Source organism: Sphaeramia orbicularis, chromosome 24, assembly GCF_902148855.1.
Source record: "Sphaeramia orbicularis chromosome 24, fSphaOr1.1, whole genome shotgun sequence".
Lineage (NCBI taxonomy): Eukaryota > Metazoa > Chordata > Actinopteri > Kurtiformes > Apogonidae > Sphaeramia > Sphaeramia orbicularis.
Window position 1 is genome coordinate 25,757,764 of NC_043979.1, and position 22,165 is coordinate 25,779,928.

Genomic DNA, 22,165 nt, shown 5'->3' on the forward strand with positions numbered 1-22,165 from the left:
GCAATAAGAACCACAGTAATGTCTGACTGAAGTTCCCATATTCTAATAGTTATTTTCTCTCAGTATAATAGTCTAATTATTGTTATTTTAATGGATATTATTAGGACAATTTGCCAAAAACATCGTGGACATATATCAGATATGACTGAACGTAACAGTTAGGAGCCGACATTTAAAAGGAACATATGTTTTTACCCTCGGTGTCATACACACAGCAGTGCAGAAACACCATGAGAAGCACTGAAAATGCCTCTTTGCAGAAAAGAATGTATGTGTGAGTATAAGGGCCATGCTGAAAATTAAAAATAAATCTATATAATTATATTCAGAGAATGAAACAATAATATTATGAGAATAAAGTCATATTATTGAGAGAAACAATAGAATATAACAAAATATAACAAGAATTCAGTTGTAATTTTAAGAATGTGAAATTCTTGATAGAAATTAAGAAATCATGTTGCATTTAAAAAAAAAAAAAAGTTCTGTTACTAAATACTATCTTTGATTAAATACTACACTCTGCTGCATTTGGGTTAGATGTTAATATTCATAAATCTGGTAATATTGAGCCTTTTACTTATAATAAATACCTTTGACTGAAAAATATTACAACTTAAATCTTGTATTACTTTGCCTTTTACTTGAAATATTATGGCTTTGTTCTCATAATGTCAGTTTTTTTCTTTAAATATTCAGTATGGCCAAAATGCGCCGTCTTAATATAGACTAACTATGACATAAGTGTTTCTGGGAAAAGTATATTATTCAGTTTTACAAATGTAGCCTCTTTCACACAGCAAAAAACAACTGATATCTCAACATCCACTTAAACTTGTCAACAAGGGAGTTTACACTTTGGGTAAACCAAAAAGTATATGTAGTAATATGTATGAAGTGACTGTTGAAATTTGGACATCAGTGATTACAGTGAGGTGCAGTCACTTCATTTTGTATGTAATGTACTAGTGTATCTATTGCATCTCCTTCGACAAAGAGAATCAGGAATATTTCTAGTAAAATTACTGTATAACTACAGAAGAAGAGCTCGTAAAATGAAGCACTCCTCATAGCTTCAGTTATAACACAATCCTGAGTGCAATAGAAACTGCTCGTCAAAAAGCTTTTTTTTTTTTTTCCCTTTTTCTATTGATTTGAATATATCGGATACAAGTGAATATTGATTTGACATGTCTTTGTTATAAACACATATGATAAACTACCTATATGCAGCAGATAAGTTGCACATGAAGAACGTGATGTGGATGCTGACACTGTAGCGCCCTCTGCTGACACAGGCACAGATGTGCATCCACTACAAGCATTCACCTTCTACAACACATTTGGACATTTCCAAGTAAACCTACTAATATTTATTAAAGCACAACCCATACACATTATCATATACTCATCATCTATTAACTGAAGGCTGTTTAATGAAGTGTATTGAGCAGCAACTGTATTTTTGCAGTAATTTGTTTGTGATAAGTCTGATGACAACGTGTACATGTGGGATAATGGGACATGTTACTACCAAAGTAACAAATATATCAGCCTATATGTAAAAAATAAATAAATAAAAGTCCACTCCATTATCTACCTGTGTAGTACACCACTTGTGATGTCAGTAACACAGAAGACACAATGTCATGTGTCAGTGGATTTTCTCGGTGAGCTCAAACACTGCACTACCTGATGTCCTTCCTCTGTGCATCTATTGAGGAAACTAATAAAGACAAAGCATTTGGACATGATGCAAATGTAACATGACATGATCTGTGTATGTGTGTCATTTATTAATAATGTGATGGATTACAGATACAGAGATACAATAAGTAATGTAACCATGTGAATGTGACTATTACATTTGATTACTGTTGGATTCCTTTACTCACAAATATTTTAATGTTTGTTGGGTGAAATTCAAACTTTTTTTTTTTAATTCCAGAGGGAAGGGTTTGTCTGATGACATGATTACTGTTATGTTCATATTTATACACTGGTTGCCCATAAAGTTGGAATAATATTGCAACATTCCTCTTTTTATTCATATTTCTACATATCAGTAATCACCTTTGAATGATTACATATTGAGTTCCGGTTACACTTTATCTACCAAGACTAAATCATTTCATGAGAAGAGGTAAAAGTGTTTTATACTGACTTTATGGGCAACAGTGTGCACTAAAAACTGAGACAGAAGAGAATTAATACTTCGTCAATAAATAAAGGCGTCATTTACTCAGTAGAATAAGAAAAAAGTATTTTTAATAAATAGTGAGTTGAACATTTATTAAATGCATTTTTCTATTAGTTTCAGGAGCAAAATCTAATGAATAAGATTCAAGAGATTGGTATTTTGAGTATATATCTAGAAAATGTATAAAAAACTGTGTAAGTAAACGTGGAAAATCAGCATATCTAGAACAGGACTGGTCCAGTGAACATTAAGGAGTTAAATAGAAGTGGAATATTGAAATAAAAAAAAAAAAAAACAAGGACATAACAAGAGACCTAAAAATGTCCAGAGCAGCCAGAGGGAATCTGATTACTCATCATGGATAAAACAAGGTGTGTTGACTTTGAAGAGACTTCATTAAGTCATGAAACTATGTGTAAACTACAGTGTAAAGGCACCAAAGTAGATGTTCATTGACTGGATTTACACGTCACATGACCAGTGTCACATGACAAGTTGATGAAACAGAGCATGTCTTGATTTTTACATCAGTGTTCAGGCTCCGTCTGACTGCTGCTGTTAGTAGTAGACTGGACATTTAGGAAAACTGATTTTAGTTATTTTAAAGTCATTATTCTACTGATTTTGAATTTTCCTATATTTTTTTGCCTAATATTTTGTGCTCAACTGTCATAATTTATGCTTTGTTGATTTCTTGAAAAACCAATAGAAATAACTAAAATCACACTAAAAAAACATAAACACAAGACTTATTTTTACTTCACATTTTAAGGTGGCCTTGATCAGTGTCCTGATCTGCCACACCAGTCAGGTGGACGGAGTATCTCAGGTAAGGAAAGGTGCTCGGTGACACAGATTTAGATTTGTGAATGAAATATGACAGGAATAGGTCCAATGTATATATAGAAAAAGTTTTGCATCCTTAAATTCAGCCTATTAAAAAAAACAAATGTGCTCTATTTATATTTTATTTTGAGTAAGTAAATAAGTGTAACTCTAATTTTTAGAATGATTTTAAGAGGAAAAAACAGTAGAAATATCCAGGAGGCTCATACACTATATGCAATAGATCCCCCTTCACACTGACTTGAAATACTGAAATAAAGATGTTTATGTCAGTTATTGTCAATAATTATCAGGATAAATGTCAAAATCAATATTTCTGTTAAGGTTAAAGTCTGATTCTTCTTCCTGAGTGAGAGTTGAAGAAACCAGATGATTACTTATAGTTTAAAGTGATTATTTCTGGTCATATGACAAATATTTAATAAATGTAGTGGTAGAATATTTAAAAGAATTATAATGTAAAAAAAAAATCAACTGGAGTAAATTAACTAACTTCAAATTAGTTTGTTCTAGATGACAGTACAAACAAACTAAAACAAAATTCTACTTACCAAAATAACAAGTTCTGACATTTGTCATTATTGTTTTTTAGCCCATCCTTTGTTAGTAATGAAACCTCTGAATTAAAAGTGTTCCAGTACTTTTGCCCATAAAGTGTAAATAAAATATTTTGTACATTTCCCACATTTTGGGAACATCTGATTAACCTTTTAAAGTACATGTAGATCTGTTCGTTTTTGTTGGATTTCACCTCTGATCACCACTGATAATTAAAAAAAAAAAATTATGTTCTTATACCTGCAATACTAACTCTCCGACTATTTCAAATGCATACATAATAAGTGTTCAATATTTAGTCTATCATTAACTGAGTCCTTCAGAAAACTGAATCCTTCCAATCTGCAAATATTCCTTTGTGAACTCTAGAATATCTTTGATAAAAAGCTGGACGGTGCATTGATTAAAGTCTTCAGTCAGCGTCTCCCTGATGAACTCAGTGTACTTGTCCTGCACCATCTCCCTCCAACACTGTTGAAATGTAAGTCTCATCTGATCCTGGACGGCAGTAGATGCTTGCGAGTTAAACGTGTGATCATGTGCAAACGCCTGTCCTCTTATTAAATGTTCTGGAAAACTCTCACTTCTCCCTGAAAGTAGAACTTGCGCAGCTTCAGTCACACCGTTCACCTCTTGTGTTAAGAGTGTTTTCACGTCGTCTGGTGCGCACTCCAAAACACTGTGCATCCCCTTAAAGTAACTCCTCCAGTCCTGCCCCTGCACTGAGGTTACCAAAGGGAAGATCACCGGCCCAGACCTGAGCAGGTGTTTGACCACACTATACAGGTTTTCACATAATGGATTCATATTAGTCCTGTTTTTAGCTGTTAGAACATATTTCTCATGGTCATCACTTTGATCTATACACTCCACTTGGCTGTAGTTGACCACCCGGAACAGCGTCTCTTTGGTTCCTTTAAAGCCCCAGCATTTCACATACCCAATGTGAGTCTTCACTCCAAACACAAGCCACCACTCCTGAGCCTTCTGGACCAGGTTCAACATGCAGGGCTCTGTATTTCTGGCCAAACACGGGCTGTTCATTGTAAAAACATACACCTTCCAGTCATCTGAAGCAGCTCCTGATTCCAGCAGCTCCTGTGTTTGTTTAATGATGATGTCCTCGCTGTGCTCCCCGTTGTTATAATTGGGATAATAAGGTCCATACATGACTATTTCCTCCTGTTTCTCAATAACTGCCCATGAATGCTGCTTATCTTCAGCCCCACATTCCTCACTGATATCACGGTGGAACTGCAAAAACTTCTTGTTGACCGAGTCGCTGAGGAAAATTTCACTCGTGGCTTGTTGGAATTTCAGATGCTCTAGTACTTTCTGCCCAGATGACTGTGAGTCAGTCCAAGATGAAATCTGCTGGAAGAAGGTCTGTATCTCTGTATCAGTTGGGTGTTTTGTGTTTCCATTTACAAAGGCCTTACAGGGTTCAGGGTCACCACAGCAGGTCCTGTAATTCACAAACAAGGCTTAAAAGACTACAACAAAGTGTAAAAGATCCACCTTAATTCCAGATGAGTGGATGATTTTGACCAGTTATGTTAACATTTTGTGAAACTACTACTTGCAAAGTCAAAGTTGAATAACTAATTATAATTGAATTTATAGGGGTGGACAAAATTATTCCAACTACTGACCTTTTTTTTTTTGCCTCCAAAACATGTATTAATTTCATAATGTTAATGAAACATACAGATGGTTGGTCTGAACACAACAAATATCAGATGAAGTGAGTCCTGCTGTTTTTATCTACTTTTAACTTTCTATGTAAACTGTGTCCTGAGCCTGGAAATAACCATCAGTTTTACCACAATTAAACCTGACAATGGTGCACAAGGAATTTGGCTTCTTCTGTGAAGGAACATGACTGTGTGACATAGAAATGATAGAAATAGCTTGTTTTTGTAGGAAAATGACCTGATTCTCCTTGTGATAGTTCTATTCTATGATTGACTTTGTAGATATTTCATTTGTTTTATGGGTATTTTAATAGGCAATAAAATATTAATCAATCTAAATAGATAGATAGATAGATAGATAGATAGATAGATAGATAGATAGATAGATAGATAGATAGATAGATAGATAGATAGATAGATAGATAGATAGATAGATAGATAGATAGATAGATAGATAGATAGATAGATAGATAGATAGATAGATAGATAGATAGATAGATAGATAGATAGATAGATAGATAGATAGATAGATAGATAGATAGAAACACAAATTTTTGCTACCACCATATATAGCACTTTTTAAAACACACAGTAAATGAATGCTTGTCAACATGTTTGAGGACATTACAACCTGAACAAAACCAAACACACAAACCAAAGCACCAAAAACACATAGAGAGACAAAAAAACAAAAAAGATTCTGTAACAGAGAGTTTTTAGTAACTGTGTAAAACATAAAACCGATTCCACTGATCGGATTAAAATGGGAAAAGTGATCCAAAGCTTTTGAGCCATGACTTCAAAACTGTGGTTGAGCAAAGTTGGATAATTTAAAGTCCTTTATCAGGTGGACAGTGACAGAAGCATACCAAAAAATAACCCTGCAGTTTGTGAGACCTCTGGTTATGTCTGCCTTGGGGTCGACATTCTCTTTTAACAAGACTTTGTAACGACAAGGATGAAAACACTCAGATCCATAAAAAGAGCAGAAATTGCATTTAACTGATCCTTTTTTATACTTAGCTGTGTTCAAGAGTAACATTTTATATATATATATATATATATATATATATATATATATATATATATAGTGTATATAAGATCATAGCATTGCACAGGTTTAGAGATGAACAGTTTAACCAGCTAGTAATACCAACAGAAACTGAAAAATGTGTCATGACCTTAATAAAACAGGGATTTTCCTGTTGAAACATGTCTGGAGAAAAAGAAATTCAGGCTTTGGATGGATATATAAAGCAATGTAGGCACTAAGTGCAGTCTGAGATGATCTGTGTGTCTGTCTGACCTGTCAGTGTGATATCTGTTGAGCAGAGTTGTCAGATCTGACAAACATTTCTTTGTGTTTGGCGGAGGCTCCTTCTCATATCTGTCAGACAGAGGCCGTTTACGGCTCAACCTGAATGAAAACAAACAGATCATCACATAAATACAGTATGAATACTTCACTGGGCTCGGTCCACACTAAACACATCCACTGCATAGTACAGAGAATCCCAAATGCATCAACTGTGGACTTCAGGTCAATATTAGGACACACACGTCACATTCTTGTTGTAAAATCAGCCTTTACTCACATGGACGACTCCATTCACACTCCTCACATTCAGGAACGCTCAGTGAAAACCTGCTTTCTCCTGCTCACAGTCATAGCCGTGGCTCGTGCTCAGATGAAGGATAAGTTCTGACAAACTAAGATACAGTTGAACTGTTTCCCTCATGACGTGTTGACTGTCAGCGGTGAGCTCCTCCTTTTGGCATTGCTCACAGCCATGTAGACCTTTGCATAAGCTGCACAGTGACGATGTATGTCCGTGAATGAAAGTGGAAAATGTGTCCTCACCTGCCTTATGGCATCCTCTGTGCCTAGCAATTTACAGATTCCCATAAGTAAGCAGCAGTAAGACTATTAAAGCCAAGAGAATACGGTGAGAATATGTGTTTGTGTTTTTATTTATGAGTCTAAGTGATTCGTGGAGGCTGCAAAGTGATTCTGGAGTTTGGCGATAGTTGCCAGTTGTTTGGCCTCCAGCAAAGTTATAATTGCGAAGTTAGTCCCATTTTAAATTTCACTGTTTCACATGATAGAAAAAGTCTTTGTGCTTCCCAGTATGTGTGTGGTATCATGGCTGACATGAAATAAAATTCAAATGAGATTAAATTCATTGATGCTGTTACAAACTTTGAGACTTTGTGTTCATGTTAAACATACATGAACTATCATATAACAAAGACTTTACTCATTTTAACATTAGTAAAAGTTTCTGCTAAAAGGATAATAAAATCAAAGACAAAGAATAGTTTTGCTGGATGCAAATAAGACAGTATCTGTAATATTGATGAAATATTACTATAACATAATTATGAAACAATGGACGACAGTGGAGCTGTGATGCTTTTGGCTCTAAATGTCAGACATAAACATGAAATCCTCGGTGGGATCAGTGTGTGTGTTGTGGCAACAGTACTTACTGTAATGACATCAACTTGTTTTTCATTTTCTTGCGGTTTCTTTGAAATTTAGTAGGCCTATCGATGCAAATATGTACAGACAGCTTCAAAAAAGACATGTCAGTTCATGACACTGTTGCGATAAACACAGATATGCAGAGTAACACGTTCAACCGGCTCTGGGTGTCACTCTGGCTATTTCATGACTGAGTAGATTAGAGTGTGTATAGTCAAGGCTTTGGAAATGAAAGCAGGATTAATACATAAAACACACATGTATTGTACTTAAAATCTGTTCTATGAAGCAGCATTGGAGTTTTCCAGGGGATAATAACTTAATCATCAGGGCACGAAGGCTCATTGAAGGTTTTGATGAGCATGAATGTGATCCTATGGCCTTTACAGTCACCAGGTCTAAACCTAAAACAACACGTGGGAATTTTCAAGCTGACATTTTTGACAGTACACTCCACCACCTCCAAAGCACCAAATGAGGAAATACATTTGGACAAATGGAGTAAAGCTTAAAGTTTGCAATTAGTGAATTAGTGCCAAGGAGCAACAAAGCTGTTCTAGCAGCATATAGTGACCTAATGTAATACTATAGATATTAGAGTTTTTTCCCTTCAATTAACAAGTATCCAACAGAGAATGAAAGACAACACAAGAGACTGATTAAAAACAGTTCAATGATTAACATATATCATTAAAATTAAACTAAGACTGGACCTTTCTTCAGAGTTGATGGATTAATACGTGTATTTAATGTATTTATTGAATTTAATATTATTTATTTCTAATTTTATATATATATATATATATATATATATATATATATACACACACACACACACACACACACACACAAAACCAACCCAAATGTGTGCAAACTGGCTTCAAAGTCCTTAGACTAATGATAACGTGTTGATGGTGAGATAATAGGCTCAGTATTTCATTGTGCATAAACCCCAAATGAAAGCATAACTTCACAAAATGTTCCAAGTTCTCCATCATGGAAAGAGTGGATATGACTTTATTCTCATAAATTTTAAAATTATGATGACGTTATTCTTGTACTATTTTTACATTATTCTCAAAATTGACTTGGCGAGGTTTTGCCGTGGTGCACCTCCACGGTAAAACCTTAATGAATATAGAAACTATAGAAAAGCAGAGTAAATTAGTGTTCTGATTTAGTTCTCAGGTTGGTCATATAATAAGAATGTTTTTCTGACTACCTGCACAAAGACAGTGGGAGATACACACACACACACACACACACACACACACACAAAACCACTGCCAGAGTTTGGGAAAGGTGAGTTAAGATTTGACACAGAACTTGGATCGGGTCAGAAAGCACAAGGAATAAATGAATGAATGAATGAATGAATAAATAAATAAATAAATAAATAAATAAATATCACAACTATCACAAAAAATGTCAATTCATTATTACCTTAGCCCTCAAAAATCTAAAGCAACTACTGATCTAAATGTTTAAAATCTTTTCAACCACTAACAGTAATGCATTGAAATAATTCTGGTAAAATGCAGTTATATGCAGATATAATAAAGCATTGTTTTTTTATTTTGTTTTGTTTTTGCCGAGCTATATATACTTGTGTATTCTCTAATAATATTAATAACACCACATGCCCATATTTTGCGTGTAGGATGTCATTATGAATAAGCTGATTTGTCTACTATTATTTTGTTTTTGTTTTTGTTTTTTTTTCTTTCATTTATATTTTTACCTTTTTTGTTTTATCGGTATTTTGCTATTTTTTATTACTATTCATATCATTGTGAATTATGGTGGTAAAATCACTACTCATGATGTGACAATAATAATATTGTTGTTATTATCACTATTGCACCATGGACAGAGAAAGTATGCCATGTACAACCAGAGGCAGGAGGTTGAGGGGTTGGAAAGAATAGGCCATGTTTAATGCTTTAGAAAATGAATGTTCAAATCTTCAGTGTAATTTAAATCTGCATCAAAAATGATAAATGAATGTGTAAAAAAAAAAAAAAAAAAAAGATATAATAGAGTGACAAATACCCTCTTCTCCATTTGACTTTTGCCTTCACATGGTGTAAACACAGATGCAACAAATAACAAAAAGCATTTTGGTACTAGAGTAAACCATAACAGTACCACTGACACCCTGACCCTGCAGAGCCTGAATGGGGTTCAAACATCATTATTGTACTCACTGACACCTGTAATTTGTTCTGCTTTGATAAGTCAGGATGTCAAAACACTTCCTGTGAGCTGGTAAATAGTTGTTGGATTATTGCATGATTAAACATGTTGTGTCAAGAGATAGATCATGAGGTTTTTTTTATTTTTTTTATTTCCGTTTTCTGTATCATTCAAAATTACACCGTACAGTGCTCATGAGAACAAAATTTCTTTGCACTGGTTGTGAGTAATGCAAAGATAAAACAGCAGCAGTGTTGTACACAGACAAATTTAGGAAAAAAAACAAAACAAAAAAACAGATACTGAAATATGAAAACACTGCATAAGGATATAAACATGAATATCTTAAAAAAACATATGAAAAAGTTATGTTATGTATATTTCAGAGCATAGCATAGTTCTTTGACACAGCATTAGTGCATTAAAACTCTTCTATAAGGTGAGAATCAACTGTGTTTCAGCTGGGCAGCAGTTTCAGTGGATCATCTGGAAGCTAAATACGGTGACTTTCTCGAGTGTTTGCAGTAATAAAATACATAATTTTTTAGTTAAAATTGCAGTAAAATTGTCCAAAATTTTAAATCTGGACTTTAAAGGAACCAGTTGGAACTACTAAACTTCCAAATCAAACACAACTGATAGACAATTATAGAAAAACAGAATAAACACAGTAGAGGCAGAGGTCTGGAACACTGCTCTGGGCCTCTCACAGTTCAACTGCTTTACAATCCATAGTCTATTTTCCACATATTCTACATTTCGGATTATTATCTGATTTCATTCAGCAGGTATGTCTTCCCTCTAGGATCAATAACCAACCAATCAGACGCCGCGTTGCTCTGACATTCCTGTGGGGCGGAGCATCACACCAGACGCTCTGCACGCTCATTGGTCAGTGGGAGCTAAGCCCATGACGCACTGTCCAATGAGAACCGTCAGTCGATCTGACGACACTGGTGAGTGAAAGCAGTATTTTCTGTCGGTACATGGGACCGCTGCAGCATCTCTGCGTCGATGGGGAACGTCTCAGCAGGTTTGAGCATCACTTTGTCTGAGTACTAACAAACCGACGCTTGAAACAAACATGGACATCCTGAAGTCACTGGGGCATCCGGAGGAGATACTGAACCTGTTCAAGTTCAAGATGGGGGGATGCAGAGCTGTCATGCCCAAGTTGGATTATGTAAGTAACCGTGCTGGAACATAAACCAGGAAATATGCTGTCATGTTGCATATGCAGTCAGCTGAACACATGTAGCTTGGATGGACTTCACTAAAACATCTAAAACCTCATGCATTTACTTCATGTTGTCCAACACTCATGCAGGATGCAAACACACACATGCAAACAGGTCATCCACATGCCTGATGTTGGTAACTAGGTCTGCATGTGCTTAGCGAATACAGCATTTATTGTAATGGATTGACCTATATGGTGGTTAGTTTTGCTCCTTAGTAATCTGACAGAAACACAGTCAGCTAATTGACTCAGTTAAATCAGATCTGTGCTCCCACTGCTGCGTTGGCTCAGGGTTACGCACAGAGATGACCATTGACTTAGGATTTGCCTTGCGTAATGAGCTTGGAGGCTTCACCCGTGGAGAGAGGTGATGTGCGCATGGTTGACGGATAATCCAACTGTTTTAACACCAATGTGACCCAAGGAGAGACTGGCAGCGCCTGCAACATGGTTTGGAACACGTCCGCATGGTCTGAATAATGAAAATACAGTCTATATAAATGTGTAATATATAACCCTCACATGTTACACATCTGTATTGGTAGTGTAGTGTTGTTTTTGCTCATTTGGAGAATAGAAAGACTGACCAAAAAATTTCACAATGTGTTTCTGGTGTCACAGGTGCAACTCCTTCATCTGTAACCTGATGAAGAATATTAGGTGCATTTGTCATGTAAAGTGACTTTTTTTCTGCGATCAAATTTTTCTTTTAATTTTCATTTCCATTGAACAATTTGTTTATTTATTTAGAATTAGAATTAAAACCAAACAACAAAAGGACTATATAAAAGAAAGTCCAACATTCGAAAAGGAGCGGGATAAAGTTTAATTTATAATCTCCCGCCCCCTTAGCCCATCATTCTATCTACCCTAAATTCCTGTCAGATCCCATAAGTAACTCAAAAATCCTACACATAGCAGACTAAATTCTGACTATGCACAAAACATAAAATTGCTATATTTTTCAAGGATAGACTGTCCATTTTGCAGCAGCATTTCACATTAAAGTAAACTCTGTCCGACAGAGACAAATGAAGTCCAACAGAGGTGTGTCAGAGGATACAATATGACTGGAATGGATTCTCAGAACAAGAATACCAATAAGACAGAAGAACGTGTCATGGGATACCATAGACCTCAGTGATAGTATGATAGTAATAAAAGAAGAGTAAGATTAATTACACACACACACACACACACACACACACACACACACACGCACGCATACATAACCTACAAATGTAAAGTAACTTGATCCCAGTTTACAGCCTAACCACAGCCAAAACATGTTTGTTTCAAGTAATTTTGATAGAAAAAAAAGAAAACAAAAAACTATATACACGCTATATATTTTTGCCATTATCATCAAAACAATGCACCCATAAACTGAGGCATAATTTAGGGTCTCAATCAGATATTAGAATCATAATATCAATTTCTCCACAGAATGCGTCACGACAGCGCGTTTGTTTATCACATTCTATTCGTCCTGTTGTCATCTCCTCTTTCTACCACTGGGTGTCAGCAAAGCACACAATAATAGTTAGAAAACTGTTGATTCAACTCTGCTTTTTGTTTTGTTATTGTGATTGGAGGTGAAACACATGGAAGAAAATAAATGCTGTAATGTAGGTATAGTCACAGCTGATGATGATTCTTAAATCTATTATTATTGTTGTTGTTGTTATTATTATTATTATTATTATTTTTTTTAATTTTTTTTTTTTTTTTACACCGTTTGATGCAGTATAACCTGTGCAATTCTGCTTATTTTTAAGAAGCTCAAAGGGCTGAAAGTGTGTAAAACAGTCGGTTCTTGCAGGCAGAAGTTACAGGGTTAGGAAACAGCTGGTTGTTTTGGGTAGAGGTGGGTGGAGCAGCTCAGCCAATCTGTGCGCACTGCTGGATCACAACAGGAGATCTACACAGGCTCTGGACCAGGCCTGTGCTCTAACTTTACCAGGCCATACTGGTCTCAGATCAGTGTTACGCCTCTTGTTGCTTCCCCAAAGTCCTGTTTTACCTCGGCCGACCCCTCCGCTCTCTCGTCCTCTGCGTGTTCCAAACTTCTGCGCAAACTGCTGCGTAAAACATGCGTCGCTTGGTTTTGTAGCGGGTCGTGTTGCAGAGTTTTTCGCATGGCCGGAGCTTGCTGCAAGTGTCCAGTGTCTCTGTCCGTGTTTAAGCGTTCTCTGTCGGTGGCTCCGCGGGGCTCTGGGGCTCCTCGGTCCCTCCTTCCGGGCTGGAGGCGAGGGGAGCGGGGCCTGCAGGAGGCCGCCCGACCCTCCAGCGTCCTCAGACCCGCAGGCTTCTACCGACACACGACCTTCTTCTGTTTGTCCTGCCAGGAGTCCATGAGTGAGAGTCTGCGGACCTGCTACTTGTACCTGAACCAAACCAGCCGCAGTTTTGCTGCTGTGATCCAGGCTCTGGACGGGGAGCTGAGGTGAGTCAGAACCACAGGCGGACCGACATCTGGGCTGGTCTCCTGTGAGGGGTGTGTCTGCAGACATGTTTGGTTTGGTGCATTTTCATTGTTGTGCTTCTGTGTCTGCAAGGCCTGTCTGGACATATGCAACAACAGCTGGTGTCTCTGCAGTTGTAAAGTTATTTTGTGTAAGGCTTTTGTCCTGAAAAGTGAGATTCAAGTAAGATTTTGCAGCTGCAATTACAACTGCCTGCCAGAAAAGGCATCTATCTTGACATGCCTTTTACTACCAACACACAGACAGTAGGCAAGCATGATAAACAGGACAATAATACATCCAATACACTGTAAGCCCAGATAAGTAGAATTTACTCCATAAATTTGAGGCAAATGATTGCACTTAAATGATTTGAGTAATGATCGACTAATCAATTGGTTTAAGTAGGTTCAACTTTAATGCTAAAAGTATTGAAATTAAACTAAGTAGAAAACACTAAAAGACAAGTTATTTGTACTTTAAATCGGTTGTAAAATCAGCCCCACTGTCTAACCATTCAACTCAGCATTTCAGGTTACACTGACTAGTTTTCTCAATTGCAGCTAGATTTATTTATCATTGATTATACAACATCTTCTAAATTAATCAAACTCAAAAATTCTTTTCCTCACTAAACTAGATATGAAGTTGTTCCAAATAACTTAAAATATTATGTCTTGTATTTAGTCCGATGTAATATGCTGGTATGGGAATCAGTTTTATTTTAACAAGTCAGTTAAATTTTTACTGTGCAATAATAGGCTTAGATAAACAGAAAAGTCATTGTTCTTCCTACGGCTCTGACTCATGGTGTAGCTCTACAAAAATACAAAAACAAACACAAAAAGGCCAATAAACACTGCCATACACATATTAAATCCAAATTAACACTAACACCGCAACCCTGGTGAACCCCTGCACATAAAAATAACACATTTTCAACAACATGCCCAATACCCACAATGCAATGCGAAGATAAAAAGGTGTGGTCATGACTAAAACTTAGTGATTTAATTCCGTTCAACTCAAACTTTTTCGTACTTTCAACTATGTCTACAAATTAGTAGAATATACTTAACATTTTATAGTAACATCATAAAACTTAAATCATTTAAGTGCATTGTAATTAAAGCATTTTAGTAAATACAAATTCCGGGCTTACAGTGTACTCCAATAAAAGACCTAAAGCAAATAAGCAGCAATAAAAACACTAAATGTAAAACAAGTGAATGAACTGCCACTGTCTATGCAATACAGCTACAACTAGATTCTGTAGGTAGATGCAAATATTTGCACACATACATATAAGAGGAAGAGATAGAACTGGTTAATATAACATTGTGTATTAATTCATACGCAGACATTTATTAGATTTAATGCTCTGTCCTGTGCAGTTCGGATAAATAATGAATGAAACTCATCTCTCCCATCAGATACTATCACTGAATGGTTTCATGATAATAGCAGATTTACCCTTATGGATCCTTCTAATTTACTAAGTGTTATAAATAAAAAGTGTCTGTAGTGTATAGGGATGTAACAGTTACCGGTATAACGATAAACCGTGGTAAAATTGCAGACAGTTAGTATTACCGTATAAATTCTAATTATCATGATAACCGTGCTTGATTACCACACTTTTAGGGGAAAAAAAAAACCCTTCAAATATTTGAGTACAGTTTTAATTTATCACAATTTTGATTTTATATACCTAATATTTGGAACCAATACTCACTTTTAAAGTTTTTGAAAAGGTTCGTTAAGCATCTGTGTGTTATTTATGCAATAAATTATATACATTTTTCAAATCGGATTTTATATTTTTTTTTTGTGTTTTTTGTCCTTTTATGTTGCTATGTTGTCAGTTGTTAAAGTGAAAAAAACAGGCAGATGATATAAATGAAGTTGTGCTGAAAAAAAAGATACCAAACATGGGTATAGTAAACATTTGTTATATAGTATATAACGGCAAAATCAAAAGGACTGAAAAACGGACAAAATAGGCTCAGACCACTAAGGGTTAATATTTTAAAGTTTCTGCCAACAGAAGGTAGACTGTACCAATTATTGTATTTGTTTTTTTGCTTTTTTTTTTTTTTTAAATACAACTTGGTTAAATTATTTCAGTGTGTGTATTAGTACTTTTTGAACATTTTCTGCACAATTTCAACAACATCGCGATAATAATGATAACCGTGATCATTTTGGTCACAATCACCGTGATATGAAATTTTCATATCGTTACATCCCTAGTAGTGTATAATAAACCTGTAAGAGTAACTGACATTAGATTAAAAAAGGCCAAAAAAGAAACATTCATTCCATAAGCCATAATGATCACAAAATCAAAAAAGAAAAATGACAAAAATAAACACGAATGGTCTACGGGGATGTTAAGGGTTAAGGATTGGCATGTTAAGACATGGCTCCACCAAAAAAAAAGTGGGAAAAGTATTTAAAAAAAAAAAAAAAAAAAAAAAAAGTAAAGAGCTGATGCCCTAGAGCACTGAAGCTGTCCTGTTGGTGCACGGTGGCTCAATTCTTTGGTAAGACAGTTGGTATTAGATCGTTCCATTAATTTATCACATACAGTCACGGAAAAAATTATTATACCATCAAAAGTCATCAAAAACAATGGTTATGCAATCAAGTACTAACTCCTGTGTGAATCATGTGACTAAAACAGACCAAAAAGAAAACATAGAATGCCTTAAAGCACTGTTTTTGGCAGTACAGTGCCATAGATGTTGATGTAAGAACTGAAGTGATTTTGGTTATTATCAAGAAAACATAGAAAATGGCGAGATATCAACTCTGAAATTAAACTCTTATGAGCTATTTATGTTGTTATCATTATATTTGCCCAAACAAATGTACGTTTAGTTGTACCAGGCATTAAAATGAACAAGAAACTGAAGAAAACAAGGGGTGGTCTAATCATTTTTTTTGCGTCTGTATGTATAAATGTCTAAACTCTGAACAATTCTAATGCACCATATCCACTACTGACTCAAGCCTATGAAGCAGAAGTAAATATACAACCAAACTGAATGCAAATCCATTGTAACATCTACACACTAGTTTTCTTTGTCCTCTTCCTGTTGCTGCTGTTCACCTGTTGTATGTCAGCACACAAAGCATGTTTCAAGGTTGCTGTCGGTATTTGTGTCCTTTTGTCTTTTGTGGAAAATGACTTTGTCTCGCCCAGGAAAAGATTTGATCAATCCAAAAGAAGCTGATAAAAATAAGATGTCCAAACAATTAGAAGTAACAGCAAAACCTGACCATATAATACATTTATTAGGGACAAACCCTCATGGTTTGACCTGCAGAATGCAAAGGGAAGTGCTGATGTTATAGACAATGCTGCTGCAGTGTCAGTGTCTAATTAAAGTTCACATGTCATGTCGGAAATACCAGAGAACTGGCAGCTGTCTGTGAACACACATCTTTGCTGTATACATGTCAGTGCACTGCAAATATCTATATATATATATATCCCTGCCTAAAGTGAAACTTCTACATATAGACTCGCCTAGACCTTGTTGAAAACATATCTATTTTTGTCCACTCATGTTTTGAGTCAGCAGTTGTCGCTCACATGTTTTTTTTTTTGTTTTTTTTTTTCCCCCTATCTGAACCAGACATGCAGTTTGTATTTTCTACCTGGTGCTGCGAGCGCTTGACACAGTGGAAGATGATATGAGTATTCCTCTGGATAAGAAGGTGCCCATGCTGAACAACTTCCACACCTTCCTGTACCAGGATGAGTGGTGTTTCACAGAGAGTCAGGAGAAAGACCGGCAGGTTTTGGAGGACTTCCCCACGGTCAGTAGCACAGCAAGATGTAACAGTGATTGTTGTTTCACTTTTGACATGCATTTCTAATCCTTTTATAATGATGGTTAATAGACATAATTCAATGTGTTGTTTGTAATTGGTTCCCTTATTCCTGCACCAGCCATTGCAATGAGTGTAGGTTAATAGCACATTTTACTACGAAATATTTAAAAAGTCTGTCTTTTGTCTTTTTATGTCACTTCAATTCAGATATCACTGGAATTCAGAAACCTTGCTCAGGAGTACAGAGAGGTCATTTCAGATATCTGCCACCGTATGGGAGTGGGAATGGCCGAATTCCTGGAGAAGAAAGTGGGATCCATGAAAGAGTGGGACCAGGTGAACATTGTTATTATGTCGATGTCTGAGGACAGTTTATTTATCCAGGTTAAAGTGTCTTAAAGTCTCTGTTACAATAGCAAATACAGTGCAAACAGGCCAGTCATTGCTCTATTGAAATTCTTGATGCGAACTGCAATTATTGTTTATAATTGTCATAATGGTTTCCATTGACCTGCCCTATTTTATCACTATTTTCACATTTGGGATTTGATTAAAGCTCTTTAAAGCATGTTGTGCTCTTTTCATCATTATCAGGGATTTTTTTAGTTATGTTAAGTCTGCCTGTTTTCAAAGCCTATAAGGCAAACAGAGATGTTGAGTATGTATGTGTTTTAGTGTTAAGTGATTAAACTATTAATAGCAGTTATTTGTGTGACCGTTAATCATCAACTAAAATTTCATAATTGTGACAACCTGAGTTCAAACTACAGCTTTTATTGACAAGAAAATGCAATGTTTAATGCAATACAAGTAGAAGATCATGAAGTCATAAATGAAGTGGTTGTCACATTGAGTAATAGTACTATTTTGTGAGTCCTTTAAACTGATGTAAGTGCTCCCATATTAACCAGCTCTGACAGTTTCAGGTCCATCTGTTCTTTATTCCAGGATGAAAGAGCAGCATATTCATTTAACATTATCATGAGTGCAAAACTATCACTTTAATTAAATTTATGACTCTAATTTGTGCCTTATTTTATGATCTGCTCCCTGCTCCTTTGCACCAGCCATAACACTGTAGATGTCTTTGTGACTGATTAACTGAAATGGGTTATACATTTTTTTGTACAAAAAGGTTTTTAGTTATTTAAACTCTGTTTTAGTTGTGTTTTTTAGTGGTTGTTTATTATGTTGTACAGAGAGAGCATAGTTTAAAAAAAAAATGGAGTAAAGTTTTTCTTGTATTCTTTGAAGACACTTGGTGAATAAATCTGATTCTGATTGTCATTGTCATGAAACTGATCCTTGTTGTTTTGGTTTTCCTCGGTGCAGTATTGCCACTATGTGGCAGGGCTGGTTGGCATAGGACTGTCTCAGCTGTTCTCTGCGTCCCAGCTGGAGGACCCTGAGGTGGGGCAGGACACTGAGCTGGCCAACTCCATGGGTCTGTTCCTGCAGAAGACCAACATCATCCGAGACTATCTAGAGGACACACAGGAGGGACGTGCCTTCTGGCCACAAGAGGTGGGAACGTGTTCTTTTGTCCTGATACAAGTGTACTGAGCCTGCAGGTATGCACATAAACACCCAGTGCAAATAATGAAGCACATGTGGGAATACAAAAGGTGTACATGTGGCAGCAGGAGTACACTGAAAGGCAAACCCAAAGTTTTTCGTCAGCTTAGAAAAATCCTGTTTTTGTCAAATGTGCAAATATTGAATAGATAAAAACAACAAATCTTGAAACATAATATTAGTTTTCTAAGTTGTCAAGCAGTTTATGTAACTGAACTTCCGATCTATGTGATTTTAATAGATTAAAAAAGGGACATCCATGCATTGTTTTGTGTAAATGTTTTCTGCAGGCGTGGAGCCAGTTTGCAGGTCATTTGGAGGATTTGGCTCAGCCTGAGAAGCTGGAGTCGGCCTTGTCCTGCCTCAACCTCCTGGTCACCGATGCTCTGCGCCATGTCCCAGATGTCATCACTTATCTGTCCCGCCTCCGCAACCAGAGCGTCTTTAATTTCTGTGCTATTCCTCAGGTATGGAGTGAGTTCTGAGTGAGGATACAGTCACAGTAGTCTGGAAAAGCAAAGCAAATATTCACACAATGAGGGTAATGTGACTGTGTTTTTATACGCTAATTCAGTGATTTCATTTGATGATAGTTCTTGAAATCTTTTCATATAGTAAAATATTTCCTGTTAATTTAACATTTAAACCAAAATAAACAGGCTTCACTATTGAACAGTTTATTCATCCATCCTTCAGGCCCTGTCCACACTTAGATATTATAAGTAAACATTTTCCTCTACATTGGGTCTCTTTTCCACACAAATACTGTTTTTGTTCACTAGGAAATATTCTCTCAAAATGTGTGTGTGAGAGTATGGGAATGTAAATACTGAGATTTTAGGAATAATCATGTCTCACCCACACACACACCTGCAACACTAACAACAATGACAGATATAATCCACCAGTTTCTTTACATTAGTTTGCACAGTAGCTTAATTTTGCAGTGCTGCTCAGATTCATCACCCAGTATTGTCATTTTTGTCATGTGTGCAGAGATATTTTGTAAAATGTAGTTAAGAATCTTTTTTTAGTTTGGGTGTTGTATATATTTGTTTATAAAAATATATGCATGATTGTGGATTTGGCCTTAGACAATAATTAGTAAGTGGTTAGCACTCGCGCCTCACAGCCAGAAGGTCCTGGTTTCAATTCCACCACCAGTCGATGGGGTGGGACCTTTCTGTGTGGATTCTCTCCATGTCTGCGTGGGTTCTCTCCGGGTGCTCCGGCTTCCTCCCACCATCCAAAGTCCTGCATTGATAGGTTAATTGGTTAATCGAAAAAATGTCCATAAGTGTGAATGTGAGAGTGATTGTCTCTATATGTCAGCCCTGCAATGAACTGGCGACTTGTCCAGGGTGTACCCCGCCTTCGCCCAAAAGTAGCTGGGATAGGTTCCAAGCAACCCCTATGACCCTCGTGAGGATAAAGCGGGTTTAGAAAATGAATGAATGAACAATAATTAGTAATTGGTGGTAGTCACAATTTGCGGGGGTTTGACATTTTGATTTTGCTTGACTTGTGTGACTAATCTAAATATGATATAAAACAAAGAAAATCAGTTAAATTTGACATTTGAAAGCATTTTCTTTGACTCAAAACATTAACCAGCTGGAACTACAGTGACACTGGATGAAATATACTCCATCCCTCATGTTATTCTTCTTTTTGGTCAGGTGATGGCGATAGCGACATTATCGACGTGCTACAACAATCCCATGGTGTTCCAGGGAGTCGTGAAGATCAGAAAGGGTCAGGCGGTCACACTCATGATGGAAGCCACTAACATGAGAGCGGTGCAGACCATCATCACCCAGTACAGTCAGGAGGTTGGTGTGATTTCATGTTTTACTCTGTTTTCCATCATATGACAGAGGTTTAATGTTTTCTCTTTGTGCAGATTTTACAGAAAGTGTCCCTCACTGACCCGTCGCGGGATAAGACGCTGCACATTCTGGCTGTAATCCGAGAGAAGTCAGCCTGGTCACAGTCTAGCCTCCCCCCCAGGACCCTCCACCTGACACCTATGTATTTGTCCGCCGCCATGCTGCTGGCCGCTCTCAGCTGGCAGTACCTCAGTACGACAGCCGCTCAGGCTCAGGGAACAGGAGACATGCAAGGACAATGAGACCCTCACAGACTGAGAAAACCATCTGCGCTCTCGCCACTCTGGATCTCCTCTGACTGTGGAAAATACGCACTTGTCCCCCACTCTGCCCTCCATTTTATGGCCGTTCCAGGACCTTGGACTCCAGGCTGTGGAGGGTTACTGCTGGCAGACTCATTAGTTGGATTCATAGTTATTTGTGGTAGTCCATCCTGTATCTGGATAAATTATTTACACACAGTGTTGTGTGGTTATATTCACCAGCAGAAATAGCACATTGAAAGAATTCAGGGCCGTTTGTTTGATGATGTTTTTCTTTTTGTTTTTTGGTTACCCTTAATCGGAATTTGATTGGTTTTGTTTAAGAATTTCAAGAAAAGAGAATATATTACATTGTTAGCGTTAATTTTGTCATTTAAAGCAGGCTGATGGATCACAATGCTGTACATGACACTGTCCACTTCAGGATATTTGGTGACACAGTAAATTACTTTTTTTCATGTTAACTCAAACACAATAACACGATAAACATTTTCACAAAAGAATTGTTAGAGGAGCACTTTACAGCATTCTATGTGATGTGGATGGATTTGTTCATGTATCGAGCCCACTTTAAAATTGGAACAGAACTGTGCAATTCAGGTGTAATTTTAATTAACACTGTCTCTGACATCTGTAAGGGAGTACAAACATATTCAGCAAATGTAATTCTGATAAATTTAATATCAGAAAGGTGTGTGTATGTGTGTGTGTGTGTGTGTGTATGAAGACTAGCTAAGTGTCCTTAACACACCTTTGGTGAGTAGAAAGGCTAGCTCAGAGTAACCTTGTACAGAACCAAAGAAGAGCTACGAACATTGCTATGTAATGTGACATAATGATTTGTACATATTTGGGAAAATAAAGAGCTGAAGAGATCTGAAGTGTTGGAAAAGGCTTATTTTGAGGACCGA

General features: G+C 36.5%; 2 protein-coding genes across 4 annotated transcripts; one reads left to right on the forward strand and one right to left on the reverse strand.

The window, feature by feature from the left end:
* Nucleotides 1-1,221: 1,221 nt before the first annotated feature.
* LOC115415138 (uncharacterized) lies at nucleotides 1,222-7,122 on the reverse strand. 2 transcript variants are annotated; one of them, XM_030128611.1, is made up of 3 exons: nucleotides 6,894-7,122; nucleotides 6,605-6,715; nucleotides 1,222-5,069 (listed from the first exon to the last, which is right to left on the reverse strand). In XM_030128611.1, exons 1-3 carry the CDS (start codon nucleotides 6,905-6,907, stop codon nucleotides 3,911-3,913), a joined length of 1,284 nt encoding a protein of 427 aa, XP_029984471.1. In that variant the 5' UTR covers nucleotides 6,908-7,122; the 3' UTR covers nucleotides 1,222-3,910. The 2 variants fall into 2 exon arrangements, with proteins under 2 accessions (XP_029984471.1, XP_029984472.1); XM_030128612.1 differs by having other exon boundaries at nucleotides 6,921-6,972.
* A 3,805-nt stretch (nucleotides 7,123-10,927) lies between these two features.
* Nucleotides 10,928-22,135, forward strand: fdft1 (farnesyl-diphosphate farnesyltransferase 1). 2 transcript variants are annotated; one of them, XM_030128610.1, is made up of 8 exons: nucleotides 10,928-11,162; nucleotides 13,568-13,665; nucleotides 17,329-17,512; nucleotides 17,735-17,863; nucleotides 18,860-19,051; nucleotides 19,393-19,569; nucleotides 20,782-20,934; nucleotides 21,006-22,135. In XM_030128610.1, the coding sequence occupies exons 1-8, from the start codon at nucleotides 11,064-11,066 to the stop codon at nucleotides 21,231-21,233; spliced, it is 1,260 nt and encodes a 419-aa protein (XP_029984470.1). In that variant the 5' UTR covers nucleotides 10,928-11,063; the 3' UTR covers nucleotides 21,234-22,135. The 2 variants fall into 2 exon arrangements, with proteins under 2 accessions (XP_029984470.1, XP_029984469.1); XM_030128609.1 differs by lacking the exon at nucleotides 10,928-11,162 and having other exon boundaries at nucleotides 13,242-13,665.
* Nucleotides 22,136-22,165: the final 30 nt, after the last annotated feature.

What these genes read in the sequence shown, in the direction of transcription:
- LOC115415138 (XM_030128611.1), bottom strand. An exon ending in AACAGATATCACACTGACAG is followed by an intron (nt 5,070 to 6,604) that starts GTCAGACAGACA and finishes TGTGAATTACAG; the next exon opens with GACCTGCTGTGGTGACCCTG.
- fdft1 (XM_030128609.1), top strand. Translation starts at nt 13,358, where the DNA reads ATGGCCGGAGCTTGCTGCAAGTGTCCAGTGTCTCTGTCCGTGTTTAAG. An exon ending in GTGCCTTCTGGCCACAAGAG is followed by an intron (nt 19,052 to 19,392) that starts GTGGGAACGTGT and finishes TGTTTTCTGCAG; the next exon opens with GCGTGGAGCCAGTTTGCAGG. An exon ending in TCACCCAGTACAGTCAGGAG is followed by an intron (nt 20,935 to 21,005) that starts GTTGGTGTGATT and finishes CTCTTTGTGCAG; the next exon opens with ATTTTACAGAAAGTGTCCCT.